Consider the following 15,199-nt stretch of genomic DNA (forward strand, 5'->3'; position numbering starts at 1 on the left):
TAGACACATTCATTCAGTCGCATTTGAGTGCCTACTGTGTGCAGAACATTGTACTAAGCACTTGGGAAAGTACACCACCACAGACATATACCCTGACCCCAGTAAGTTTACAGTCTAGAAGGGGAGACAAATTAATATGAATAAATAAATGATGGATATGTACAAGGGCGACGGAAGGGAGTGGGAGAAGAGGAAATGAGGGGCTAATCGGGGAAGGCCTCTTGGAGGAGGAGCTTTTCCTTCCATAAAGCTTGGAAGGGGGAGAGCAATCGTCTGTTGGCTATGAAGAGGGAGGATGTCCCAGGCAAGAGGCAGGGTGTGGGAAAGAGGTCGGCAGCAAGATAGACAAGATCAAGATGCCGTTTAGATGAAGAGGAAAGGGCAAATCCTGGCGATGTGGAGGTTGCACTAACAGAGATTGGTGACAGATTGACTAAGTGGGTTGAATTAGCTCCCTTTCTTCACCCTTCCCTCGGCCCTGCGGCACATATGGATGCATCCATAATTTATATTAATGTCTTCCTCCCCCTCTAAACTGTAAGCTTATTGTGGGCAAGGAATGTTTGTACCAACTCTGTTGCATTGAACTTTCTCAAGCATTTAATACACAGTGCTCTTCACACAGTAAGCTCTCAAAACATAATGAATTAGAGAGATGAGTGAAGGTTAACTGAGGTTACAGGCTCGAGACACAGGAAGAATGGTGGTGGTGTCTACAGTGTCAGGAAAGTCAGGGAGAGGGTGGGGCTTGGATGGGAAGGCTGTAAGCTCATTGTGGACAGGGAATGTGACCTTTTATTGTTGTATTGCACTCTCCCAAGTGCTTAGTAAAGTACTCTGCACAAAGTGCTCAATAAATACCACTGAACGAATGAATAAGCAGCTCTGTTTTGGATATGGTGTTTGAAGTGTCAGTGGGACATCCAAGTAGAGATGTCCTGAAGGCAGGAGGAAATGTGAGACTACAGAAATGGAGAGAGATCAGAGCTGGAAATCTAGATTTGGGGATCATCCTCATATTGATGGTAGTTGAAGCCATGAGAGCAAATTAATTCTCCAAGGGAGTGAGTGTAGCGAAGAAAAGGGGACCCAGAAATGAGCCTTGAGGGACTCCCACCTTTAGGGGGTGGAAGGCAGAGTAGGAGCCCATGAAAGAGAATGAGAATGAACTGCCAATGTGATAGGAGGAGAACCAGGAGAGTACCGTGTCAGTGAAGCCAAGGCTGGATAATGTTTCCAGGAGAAGGGGATGGTCGACAGTGTCAAAGGCAGCCGAGAGGTTGAGGAGGATTAGGATGGAGTGGAGACCATTTGGTAAGAAGGAGATCATTGGCAACCTTCGAGAGAGCAGTTTCCATGGAGTGAAGGGGGAGGAATCCAGATTGGGGGGGGGGGGGTGGTCAAGGAGAGAATTAGAGAGAAACTGAGACAGCAGGTGTAGACAACTTGCCCAAGGAGTTTGGAGAGGAATGGCAGGAGGGATGTGGAGTAATAACTGGAGGGAGCCATGGGGGTCAAGTTTCTTTTTATGATAGGGGAGACATAAGCATTTAAGTCTCCTCCTCTGCCCAATGCAATCTATAATAGCGAGACCTATTTTTCTAGAACATTGCTCTTCACATCTCTCCATGTCTCAAAAACTTCCAGCCATTGTCCATTCCTCTCTGCATTAAGCTTTGGCTTTGAGACAGTCAGTTCTTTCCCCACTACTCACTCCCACTTTACTCCAACTTGCACACTTTGTTCCTCTCAAGCCAAACTACTCATTGGTCCTTGGTCTCATCTCTCCCATTGCCCATCTCTTCAACATCTGTCAGACCACTTCTCTCACCATCTTCAAGGACCTTCTGAAGTCACATATCCCCAAGAAGGCCTTCCCTGGTTTATTTCTTATCATTCTACCCTATTTTCCTCCCTACTGCCACTTTGGCATTTTTATGTCACCTAAGCATTGGTTACTCACTCCACTACTCCCCATAGTTACTTATGTACATATCTTTAAACCCTATTTCTTCCTTCTCTTGGCTATTCTTTTTTTAGTGTGTCACCCCTGCTACACTATAAGGTCCTCCAGGGCCAGAATCATGTCTTCTACCTCTACTGTACTCTCCCAATAGGTCAGTATGGTTCTCTGCATGCAGTAGGTGGCTCAATAAATACCACTGATTGGTCAATCAATCAGTGGTATTTATTAAGCACTTACTGCCTGTATTCATTTGTTCAATCAGATTTATTAAGTGCTTATTCATTCAATCATATTTATTGAGTGCTTGTGTGCAGAGCACTGTACTAAGCGCTTGGGAGAGTATAGTAGGGTAGGTAGACAAGACCCCAGCCTAATGGAGCTGACAGACAGGTACCCCCACCATGTTGCCTCTGCTGGTAACTCCCAGTTTCCAGACATCACCCAAGATTGGAGTGCTCAAGGCTAAAGCTGTTTCACCCTCAACTCCCAGCTCTCTGTGACTTAGAGTATGCTGTGTTACTGCCTCTGCAAGAAAGGTGAGCCCTGCTCATGAGCTTTTGTAAACTCAACCTTGGTCATAGTGGAGGGTGAGGAAATAATTGGAGGACAGAGAATGTGGGTGAGATGGCAGATCAAAAGGTTGTAGTCTGAGGGTAGGTGGGAGTTGCTGAGATTAGAGATTGAACCTTGTCTGGAGACAATGAGACCTCGCATGTGTCCCTGCTGATGTGTGGCTAAGGTGAAAGAATACAAGAGGTCAGTAGAGTCAAGAAGAGAAATGAATCCTATGGCCAGAGGGATCCTCAACACGGGGGAAACGCTGCTGGCGGAAGTCTAAACACCAAGCCAACCTCGTTCACTTCAGGTTTATCCTTTCCTGCCTTAACTCTGCCCTCTCCTCTGCCAGCCAAAACTATTTCTCCTCCCTTATTGACACCCATGCCCATCATCCGGGTCAGCTCTTCTGTACATTTAACTCCCTTCTCAGGCCCCCTGTTGCTCCCCCTCCTCCTTCCTTCACCCTCAACGATCTGGCCTCCTACTTCATTGGTAAAATTAATTCCATCAGGTCTGAGCTCCCCAAAGTCACTCCTTCCCCAACCCCCCAGCTCTCAAACCTCTCCGCTCCTCTCCCATCCTTCCCAGCTTTATCCTCAGATGAGATCTCCTCCCTCCTCTCAAGTGCTACTCTGGCCACCTGTGCTTCTGACCCCATTCCCTCTCATCTAATCTCTCACCCCGTCCCTCCTCCGCTCCTTAACTTCCATCTTCAACCGCTCACTCTCCACTGGTTCCTTCCCCTCTGCCTTCAAACATGCCCATGTGTCCCCCATCCTAAAAAAAACCCTCTCTTGACCCCACCTCCCCTTCCAGTTATCGCCCTATCTCCCTCCTACCATTCCTTTCCAAACTCCTTAAACGAGTCATCTACACCCACTGCCTCGAATTCCTCAATGCCAACTCTCTCCTCCACTCCCTCCAACCTGACTTCCGTCCCTTACATTCCACCGAAACTGCCCTCACAAAGGTCACCAATGACCTCCTGCTTACCAAATCCAATGTCTCCTACTCTATCGTAATGCTCCTCAACCTCTTGGCTGCCTTCGACACTGTGGACCACCCCCTTCTCCTCAACATGCTATCCAACCTTGGCTTCACAGACTCTGTCCTCCCCTGGTTCTCCTCATCTCCCCGTCCATTCGTTCTCAGTCTCTTTTGTGGGCTCCTCCTCCCCCTCCCATCCCCTTACTGTAGGGGTTCTTCAAGGGTCAGTTCTTGGTCCCCTTCTGTTCTCTAGCTACACTCACTCCCTTGGTGAACTCAATCACTCCCACGGCTTCAACTATCATCTCTACGCTGATGACACCCAAACCTACATCTCTGCCCCTGCTCTCTCTCCCTCCCTTCAGACTTGTGTCTCCTCCTGCCTTCAAGACATCTCCATTTGGATGTCTGCCCGCCATCTAACACTCAATATGTCCATGACTGAACTCCTTATCTTCCCTCCCAAACCCTGCCCTCTCTGACTTTCCCGTCACTGTTGATGGCACTACCATCCTTCCCATCTCACAAGCCTGCAACTTTGGTGTCATCCTCGACTCTGCTCTCTTGTTCACCCCTCACATCCAATCTGTCACCAAAAACTGCCGGTATCACCTCCGGAAAATAGCCAAGATCCGCCTTTCCTCTCCATCCAAACCACTACCCTGCTGATTCAATCTCTCATCCTATCCCAATTGGATTACTGCATCAGCCTCCTCTGACCTCCCCTCCTCCTGTCTCTCCCCACTTCAATCTATACTTCATGCTGCTGCCCAGAACATCTTTGTGCAGAAACGCTCTGGGCATGTTACTCCCCTCCTCAAAAATCTCCAGTGGCTACCAGTCAACCTACGTATCAGGCAAAAACTCCTCACTCTCGGCTTCAAGGCTCTCCATCACCTCACCCCCTCCTACATCACCTCCCTTCTTTCCTTCTTCAGCCCAGCCTGCACTCTCTGCTCCTCTGCCACTAACTTCCTCACTGTGCCTCATTCTCGCCTGTCCCACTGTCGACTCCCGGCCCACGTCCTCCCCATGGCCTGGAATACCCTCCCTCCGCACATCTGCCAAGCTAGCTCTCTTCCTCCTTTCAAAGCCCTACTGAGAGCTCACCTCCTCCAGGAGGCCCTCCCAGACTGAGCCCCTTCCTTCCTCTCCCCCTCCCCCCCGCCCTACCTCCTTCCCCTCCGCATAGCACCTGTATATATGTTTGTACTGATTTATTACTCTATTTTACTTGTTCCTTTTTACTACTCTTTTATTTTGTTAATATGATTTGTTTTGTTGTCTGTCTCCTTCTATACTGTGAGCCTGTTGGGTAGGGACCATCTCTATATGTTGCCAACTTGTACTTCATAAGCGCTTAGTCCAGTGCTCTGCACACAGTAAGCGCTCAATAAATATGATTGAATGAATGAATGAAAGGATAAAGTTCTCAAGGATCAATGTGGGAGAAGGGAATTGGTAGAAGGAAAGACATTAGTGGTCTAGTGGAAAGAGCACAGGCCTGGGAGTCAGAGGACCTGGGTTCTATCCTGGCTCTGTCACTTACCTGCTGTGTGACCTTGGGCAAGTCACTTTATTCTCTGGACCTCAGTTCCCTCATCTGCAAAATGGTGATCCAATACTTGCTCTCCCTCCTACTCCAACCTGATTTTCTTGTACCTACCCCAGTGCTTAGTACAGTGTTTGGCACATAGTATGAACTTGACAAATAGCATTACTATTGTTATCAAAATTAATCAGAAATGCAGCTGTGGGACCAGAGGGTGGTAGATAACAGGAACTACCAACTGTAGTGTGTAGTACAGACAGGTGATATGGGTAGGAGTCAAAGGAAAAAGAAGGTGGGAGAAGGTGGGTATGTGAGAGAGTGAAAGCCATACCGGGTGGCTAAGAGCAGGCCAATTCTTTCCCCTTTCTCTGTGTGTTGAGGGGAGTGACAGAAGCTGAGGCCCTCAAAAGAAAGATTGGTAAGGAAAACTGTCATCCTGTGAGAGTCAATAGGAGAGGCAAATAGGAGGCTGCTATGTGACCTTGGAAAATCATTTAAATTCTCTCAGCTTCTGTTGTCGCTGCACTGTAAACGTTTTGTGGACAGGGAACATGTATACCAACTCTGTTACATCATTCTCTCCCAAGTGCTTAGTACAGTGCTCTGTACACAGTAAGCACTCAAATACCATTGATTGATTTCCTCAACTAGAAAATGGGGTTTCAATACCTGTTCTTCATAATCTCACTGTGGACTCACACTGTCTCGGGACAAGACCCCCAAAGCCCAAGTCAACAGTGCTGGCAGAGACTATCATTTACTTCTGTTTAAGCTTCTCAGGCACCTAACACAGTGCTCTCCACATGGTTGGTATTCAGTAGAATCAATGATATTAATGATGATATTCAGTATTTCCAAATTTTGCTTTGGTTTTCCCTAACCCAACTTCCATAGGTGTTAGCCATTGGTCTGAATCTATCTATCCTTTTCTCAATACTCGACCTCTCCAGGCTGCTCCAAAGTTGGCTTTCAAAGCTGAAATTTTAAGCATTCATTAACCACGGCTTAGAGGAGCAAGGATATTAATGGAATTGAAGGGTGCCAGGTTAAAGTACATCTTACTATTACATACTGCTATTTCACAAAAGTTTATGCATTTAGAATCTTGTAAAATATTCTTCAACTTCAATGTAATTTTGCTTCATGCTGAAGAATTTAGTGAAGTATTTTAATGTGTTATTTTAATTGAGCATATTCTGATAGAAAATTACATGAAAATAACTGTCTGCTTTCATATGAAATATCTTTCTTCAAATATCAACACTACCTGTTCATTATCCTGGAAAATAAAACTGCATGAATTTCAATCTACTAGGGATACCCCATGCAGGAAAAACAGAAAAAAAAATGAAACTTTTTTATGAAACCTGTTGATCATCAAAATCAAGGCATTATTGAAACATGTAATTACAGTATAGGAATAGAGTTGAAAGGTTGTTTGGGTCCATCCCCCTGCCTTTAGGCAAATTCATGCCTGTAAAGTCTCCAAAGGATAGTCTATAATTACCTCAGGAACCTATTCTGTTGTTTTACAACTCTCTAGTTGAAGATTCTTACAGTACTTACATTTTGCATTTTTATTGGGCTCAATTTCATTTTTCACATGTATCAAGAAGTTATGCATTTAGATATTTCCAACTGAAAGCCATTCATCATTATGACATTTTTGAAAAGGTGCAGTCAGAGCAAATTTTTTTTCCCAGAACCATTGATCTAGAAAGACCTTCCTTTTCATTCTCCAACGTTAAATGTATGCCATCTGTTCCTTTGCTTTAATCCTAATCCCACAGGAGACATTCAAAGTAAATTGGATAAATATTAAAAAGCACTATCTTCAATAGTCATAGTGACTATTCCAGTGTGAAAATATCATATTATATCCTCCATTAAGGGAAGTAATATGATAGCAGTACTGGCCATGGAGAAATCACTTGCATCACCAATTTTGGACATTCTCGGTAGTGAGACAAGAATTCCATTCTAATGTGTTTAGAATGTGCTGGCTAATGTATACTCAGGAATTAGGGAATAACATGGAATTGTTTGCCCAAGGGTGTGAAAATGAAGCTGATAATAAATACTGTATTGGGAGCAGTTCCCACTTACATCAGAATGTTTTGAACTGCTTGAACTGGGACTGTGTGGATCAAGTGTTGACAGTACCCAATCCCCATACTGCCTGGTGTGTTTAATCTTCAACCATGGCTCAGCTGTTTTCACCCACATTGGGGTTCAGGGGTTGTTGCATGTGTTTTCCTTCAGTGCTCAACCCTCAGCCATTTCCATCCAGTCTCACAACCCACTAAACTGCAGAGGGTGCAGAAAAGGATACAATTAGCAGTAAATGGAGAGATTATCACCACTACTCTCCAATCCTCTTTCGCAGAGCGTGACAGTGTGAAAACCTGGTCTCTGATACAATATGGTGCTTTAAGGTGTAACATGAAGACCTGCTTTCAAAGGAGAAAGTTCCCATCTTTATTTTGCCAGGAAATTTCAAGTTGTCATTTCTTGACTTACTTTACATATATGCATACTATATATCTATATACATATAGATAAAATAGATATAGATAAAAATCAGGTGAAAAGACAAAAACATGTCACGTATGCTCCCCAAACTAATTTTTATGTTTGAGTAATAAAGGAATCTTGAATGAGTATTCAGAGAAAGTCTCTTTGGATGGTTGGTGGTGATTGCCAAAAAAAATTAGAAATCCTATTGTATTTATGAATATTCACAGAGCATAGATTTACTTGTGAATTGCAAGGGTGTGAACTGAATTTGTGATAAAATGGTCTGAACTCATAATTGCCTGACTGTGATCTATTTCATTCATTTTCCACTCAGGAGGCTATCTCTCAGCCCTCCTAAGGTCATTGGAATAGTTCTTTGTGCTTCTCACTGAACTGTGAATGGATTATCAAGTCTCCTTATGATAGATATGGGCCATGGGCTGGTGGGGTGCGGGGACGAGGGCCTGGGGGAAAGCATCCCTGAGTAAAGAGAGGACAAATGCCAAGAGCCAAAGAGTAATTATCAGTGAAAAACTGGTCATCCCAAGAATTGTACAGCTCTATGGAAGTGCTTTATGCTATTGATTCAGGTTGCCACCTAAGGCTAAGATTGTACCTTGAGAGCAATAATCTAAGGCTGAGTGAATTTGTTAAGGAAAAATACATAATAGGCTCAAACCCTGCCCACATTTCCAATGGAGGTGGCCCTTTTCTCTGTTTTGCTTTTGTTTTGTTTCTAGCTTTACTTTTCTGTCACTCTCTTTGTACCAGATTCCTCCAAGCTCAGTGCAATCCTAAGAAGGGGTTTTACCCAACAAGTTCTTAAGTGACTTTGTACTCATCCGGAATCCTATGGGCTCAGACTTGAGAGTTTTGAGGTTCTGTCCAGTGGGAGACTCGGCAGTGTTGCGGGGGGGGGGGGGGGGAAGTGTCTCTACTGTCCCCCAACCACATCGAGTTGGCCACAGAAACATAACTCCCTACCTTGGAAAGTAAATCCCTGCAGACTTCTTAGGGTAAATGGGGCTGCCTGGGATTCCTTGGAGGTAAAATGGATGGGAACTCTCTACACTGAGTGTTGGCCAATCCCTAAAAGCAGGAAACAGTTCCCATTCTGGCTCTATACTTTCAGGAATCTGCAGGGGCTGTAATGGGGACACGGGAGCCAAAACTCCCTAGGCCATCCTGCCATAGCTTAGGGAGGTAGGAGCAGTACTAAAGACTTCTGCAGGGCTCCCCATTTTCACCACAAAGGTTTAAAGGGTCACATTCCTAAAGACCTCCTCCCCTTCCCACTACCCTCAGATTGAAGCTTTCCTGTCCAGCCACCAGGGGCCTCACTAGGAAAGAGAGTAAAGTGTGAATAATGCCAGAGAAGCTGCATCCCGTCTACCACATACTCTGTAATTCTGTTACCATGGCCTCCTGATGATTAACTCTGCTGCTAGATTTCACCACTTGATCACTCCATCTGTTAGAACTGAACATCAAGTAAGGGTAATAGGGAAAAGCTATGGCAGTGATTACCCCAAACTATTGATAACTGACACAATATGCCTATTAGGCACCAATTCAAAGTATGAATTCAAATTTCCATTTTAACTGCCAGTTAAACTACAAACATTTCCAAATGCAGACATCTATACTAGCATCAATTATTTGCAAAATGGCATAGTTCATATTGTAGAATTATCATTGACATACTGCAGGGAACTATTCTTGTTGCAATAAATCACTCAGAATTACTTAGGTTACACTTTCAGTATGGTTGTTTGACTGGAAGAAAGCTCAGGAATCCTCCTAGAGAATACAGCTGAATTTCTTCTCTTCTTTCCTCTGCCTTCTTTTTGGAGGGGCTGCTAAAGAGGACAATATTATGCCAAAAGGGTGGTCCAAGTAGAAGTGACTAGGAAATGTCACGGGGCTTGGATCATTCCAAACTAGATATCACTTGCCTCCACAAAGAAACAAGTTTCCCACCTTAGTTCTTAAATCTCTAGTTTCTCGAATTCGATCATGATCAAGCACTTAGTACAGGGCTCTGCACACAGTAAGTGCTCAATAAATACAACTGAATGAATGGTTCCAGCCACAGTATTTAACCCTTATTACTCTCTAAATAGAAAGTCTAGCTTGATCACCACCAAGTGCTAACTTTCTAAATATTAATTTGGGTGGGCATGGCCTAGTGGAAAAAACATAGGCCTGGGAGTGAGGATCTGTGTTTTAATCCCACTCTGTGCCTTGCCTGCTGTGTAACTTTGGACAAGTCACACCTTCTCTGGACCTCAGTTTACCCATCTTTAAAATGGGGATCCAATACCTGTTCTCCCTACTACTTAGCTTGTGAGACCCCAACCTGATTAACATGTATCTATCTGAGCACTAAGAATAGTTCTTGACCCATAATGAATGCTTAACAAATAGCATTATTATTACAATGATGATGGTGATGAATATTTGCCTTTAAAAGTACAAATAAATCCGAGATTACAACAGCCTCCAAAGCACCATTTTGGGAAACAGAATGTACACTACAACAGGGTCTAATTTGGCATACCATTTAGCCATTAGCACATTTAGATAAAAGTACAACCCAAACCAAGTGGGTTTAAGTGGTTTGCAAGCCACAGAGACCAAGAAAACAAGGGCCATGTATTAAAAAGCACTGTCATTACCATTATTTCTAAAAGCCACTTTCATGGTTTACAAACCTCCTTTAGCCATTATGACGAGAGAAACGGGAAGCAGATTCTGCTTTTGTAGGGTACAAAATCAGAATTTAGACACACATCCACTTTCTATGCCCAAAACAGGGCCTCTTCTTTTTTTCCATAACACTGTACTACTAATAACTACTGCAGGCAAGCATTTTACTTAATCCAGAAAAGCGATTTCCTGCACTCATCTCAATATTCCTTCACAGTAAAAAGGTCTCCTCATACTTATTTGGAACTCTCATGTAAAAATTAACATTTGATTTAGCTCATTGGGCTAGATTTAACAAATAATACATGTAAATATTTAAATGTATTAACCTTCACAGTTCAAATTGCTCTGGTCCAGTTCTAAGAGAATTATAGTGTGCACTTTTTATTTTATAAACTTTTCCATTCAAAAGGAACGCCACCTTTATGATTTAGACTTGGTTGTTGCCCTATTTACCAGGTCTCCCATTTTCTATAAATACAGCAGGAGCCTAATTGATGCATTAGACCAAGCCATAGGATCCATTAATCTAATGTAAGCCATTTGAATTTTTATTCCATATCCTCGCCATTTGCTGGCAACTGACTGTGGATGGAACAAAGCATATTTAAAAGTGAATTGAAATGCATTTTTACATTAGTCACTCCATTTTCCCAAATGATTTTAATGTACACTATGCATAGAAGTAAGTCTAACCTCATGAAAGGTTTCATCTGGAAAATACCCCTGCAACTCTGGTCTAGTTCCTGGAATGTTTTCATGTCCTAATGAATAATGAATTGAACTTGGTGCCATCTCCTCTGCTGTCTCCATGTTCACCTCCAATGGCTGCTGCTTCCACTGATTCCATCATCATTTTCCCCAGAGCCATGTCGGAAATTTCCAGGAGCAGAACTGAAAGAGGGGTACATGGCAGTGGAGGCAGCGGGAAGAGACAGATCATCTGCACCACACTGATGATGGCCTTCTCCTCACTAAGCAGCAAGCTGCCCATGAGAGAATAAGTGTCTGTCTGTCTGTGTGTACCCAGGTACACCCAGGCCTCTATATTTCCTAAAGACAAAGTTCAAATTGATTCACTGACTTTTAGAAATTTGGAAACCAGTATTTGTAAAGGTACTGACTGGTGTACAAAGGACTATCTAATGTAAATATCCAAGAAAAAAAAATAGTTAAAAGAGTAGCTATGTGGTAAAACTATAGTTAGCAAAATTGTCAGCATTACAATGCAGCTAGGCCCAGTGGAAAGAGCATGGGCCTGGGAGTCTGAGGACCTGAGATCTAATCCTGGCTCTGTCACTTAGCTGCTGTGTGACTTTGGGTAAGTCACTTAACTTTTCAGTGTCTCAGTTTCTCCAGCTTGTAAATGGGAATTTAATACCTGTTCTCCCTCCTTCTTAGGCTGTGAGCCCCATGAGGGACAGGGACTATGTCCAGTCTGATTCTTGAGTCTACAGTAAGCATATAACAAATACCACCATTATTATTACTAACAGCCTACAATTATAATAATCACAATTGTTACTATTTATACACCACTTTCAATAGGTTATCCTGGAACTCTTGTAAAATACCATCTGATAGTCTAGGATAAGGATGCAAATAATTCTCATGTAAATAATTCATGGTGTCAGATTAGATCCACAGGATTTGACATTTACTGCAACAATCTGATAACATTTAGTTTCCTTTCACACCAAAAAAGAGCTTTTTGTATAATTTAGTAATTTGTAATTATGGGCATTATGATTGATTGAAATTTTAAATCATAAAATATATTGGCATTGTGTTATCTCCTGTGGTAATAAATGCCAAATGGTTTGCTTTGATACTACATATGCATTTGTTCATATGAACAGAGACCTAATTTAAAAATCCAAATTTTTTTTGAAATATCACCTGGAAGCTATTTGAGTTCTCTCAATGTTTGTCTTCAAAGAAAAACTACATTCATTTGTGTATATATATGTTTGTTAAGAGAAACTACATTACAATCACTCTTACCTGTATTATTGAGGATAGTGATATGTATGTATGGATGTGTATATATATACTTATATATATGAATATGAATATATTCATATATTCATATATTTATATATATCCTGAATTTTTCTGGCCATTTAGAAAATATGCAAACTGTCATCTACTTGCCAAAGTTAATTATGCATGGTTTGAAAAAAAAAACTTTTGATAAAAACATATCCTTCTGGTGTTGTGAGTCGAAATGAAGCAGAGATAATGGGTAGACTGGGGACAAGGCAAGGAGAGCAGAAGAATGATTTTCAAGATGGAGGAAAACACAACCTAAGTCTCTTTGGCCAGGTTTTAGACTGTTGAGAGATGACAGCAGCACACAGAGCAGTTTGGTGTGCAGCTATCAGGATTGAGGTGGCCATCTTAGAGCGGATGCTTTGGGAAGGTTGTGAAACCAATAAATTGATTTGAAAACAGCAGCAGATACTGGAGATAGCAAATGCAATAGCACAGCAAAGTGTGATTTTCACATGTGCACATTGTAGAAAGGATTGGCAGTTACAGTTTAATCATTTTTGACCATACCCATCCTTACAGATAAAATTTTGTTTTGCCCCTTGAGTATGTGTGTGTATTTTTTATATATCTAGAGAATGGCAATCCAAAAGGGACCGTGTGTGTGTTTTCATTTTTTTTGAGGATGACTAGTGATAGGTGTGGCTTAAAGGACTGGCTTCCTTAATAATAATAATAATAATTATTATTATTATGGTATTTGTTAAGCACTTACTATGTGCCAAGCACTGGGATAGACACAGGGTAATCAGGTTGTCCCATGTGGGACACAAGTCCTAAATGAATAGTACATTTAAGCTTGTTATGGGAAGGGAACCTGTCTACTAATTCTGTTGTACTTTACTGACCCAAGCATTTAGTAGTGTGTTCTGCATATAGTAAGTGCTCAATAAATTCTATCAAAAGATCAAAAGAATGATCAAAGGAAGTCCAAGTCTGTGGTTCCAACCTCTGCCAACATGGTTTGGAATCAATCTTCCCTCTTCATGTAACATTGTACCTGCTACTAACATTCATGAATTAAAAGAAGCTTAAAACACTCAGGTCTCCTAGAGTGGGAAAGTTGCATTATTACAAAAACTTAAGGAAAATTCACGCCGCCTAACTCACCTGTTCCAAAGCCTCAGCCCTGTGAACAAGCATGCTAAGTCCAAACAGGCTGATGTTGCCAGAAGACTGTTCCCTAATTCCCTAGCAGCATCCAAGCCAAAATGTGTAAAGAAAACATGTCTAACGGCTGAACTGAGTTTATCTGTACTACTCGCCACATGACTGTGTATTGGCAGTGGTGGGCTCTATCCAGCCAGTTCAAGCAGCATGCCGTAGTGGATAGAGCAGGTGCCTGAGAGTCAGAAATGTCATGGGTTCTAATCCCAGTTCTGCCACTTGTCTGCTGTGTGGCCTTGGGTCTTGAAATCACTTCACTTCTCTGTGCCTCAGTAACCTCATCTGAAAAAATGGGGATTGAGACTGGGACCCCCATGTGGGACAGGGACTGTGTCCAACCCAAGTTGCTGGTATCCACAAGGTATAGTGCCTGGCACATAATAAATGCTAACAAATACCACAATCATTATCATCATTATTATTCTATCTCACAGGACAGATCAGGAAAGCCAATTAATTTATGGAAGCAGCATGCCCACAGGATTGTTATCTATACACACACATATATACACACACACACACACACACAAACATACATACATATGAAGGAGCAGCCAGAGGCAGAAGAGCAGCCACTTCCACCATTTTAATATCACCTCCTCTGCCCCTTCGATTGCCCCTTAATATCCACAAATAGTCTGTGTGAAGCCTTTGATGCCTCAAATTTTATAAGTGGCCTTTTTAGCAAAATTACCTACTTCTACCCTGGACACTAAGATAATTTGGGATAACTAATGAAAATATTTTAAAGTATTGTTATTAAGATAAGCATTTTGCAATAGCAGTTTATAGAAAACCAGTCCTATGAATTTACACAACATGAAGCTTTCATCTGTGAGTGGAGAAGAAAACTATTTTGCATCACATACAATAGTAGAATAGTACATAAGAATAGAATGTGTACTATTAAACAGAAGTGACCAGATTTAGTGGGGGTTTTTTGGTTATTGTTGGCTTTATTTTTCCCATGAGCACTTTGACACTTTAAATGTCACACCTATAAAAGCCATATTTTTGAAACCCCAAAATTATTACAAATAACTAAATCCCAGATCCATTTTTTATGTCTTGTGAAAATTATGAGCTGCTGCCATGGTGGGTTAATGCACAGGGAAAGAAAAAACATCTAAAGCATAGAAACCTTGATAATATAAAGCATATTAAGCCTTGATAATCCCATATTCTTCCTACCTGCTTCTCTGGAAATCTGCATGAAAGATTCTACGCCTTTTTCGCCATAGCTTCCTTCAGATGCAATAGTGGACACAAAATTCCATCCCAGTGCCTTCACAATATCCACCATGGCCTGGGCTTGGAAAGAATCTGGTGGGACCACACGCGAGAAGAAATCATACCGTCTGTCGTCACTTAACTCGGGGGCAGTTGATGCATAACTGATCTGGGGTATCTGGAAAAAGAAACAAAATAATTGGTATATTTGAAAATGCACAGTTGTCTCACTAGCAGTTAGCTTCATTCATTCATTCAATCATATTTATTGAGCACTTACTGTGTGCTTACTGTGTGCAGAGCACTGTACTAAGCGCTTGGGAAGTACAAGTTGGCAACATGTAGAGATGGTCCCTACCCAACAACGGGCTCACAGTCTAGAAGGGGGAGACAGACAACAAAACATGTGGACAGGTGTCATCAGAATAAAATGAAGCTAGATGCACATCATTAACAAATTA

The 15,199-nt window shown here is 42.1% G+C and overlaps 1 protein-coding gene across 4 annotated transcripts in view; it reads right to left on the reverse strand.

Moving 5' to 3' along the window:
- GRM7 (glutamate metabotropic receptor 7) overlaps nt 1–15,199 on the reverse strand; it is an 808,167-nt gene that overhangs the window by 549,857 nt on the left and 243,111 nt on the right. For all 4 annotated transcript variants that reach the window (XM_038740578.1, XM_038740577.1, XM_038740576.1 and 1 more), the window contains exon 2: nt 14,700–14,916. In XM_038740578.1, coding sequence (XP_038596506.1) covers nt 14,700–14,916 — 217 coding nt within the window. The remainder of the gene's footprint in view (nt 1–14,699; nt 14,917–15,199) is intronic.

This window comes from Tachyglossus aculeatus, chromosome X1, assembly GCF_015852505.1.
Source record: "Tachyglossus aculeatus isolate mTacAcu1 chromosome X1, mTacAcu1.pri, whole genome shotgun sequence".
NCBI lineage: Eukaryota > Metazoa > Chordata > Mammalia > Monotremata > Tachyglossidae > Tachyglossus > Tachyglossus aculeatus.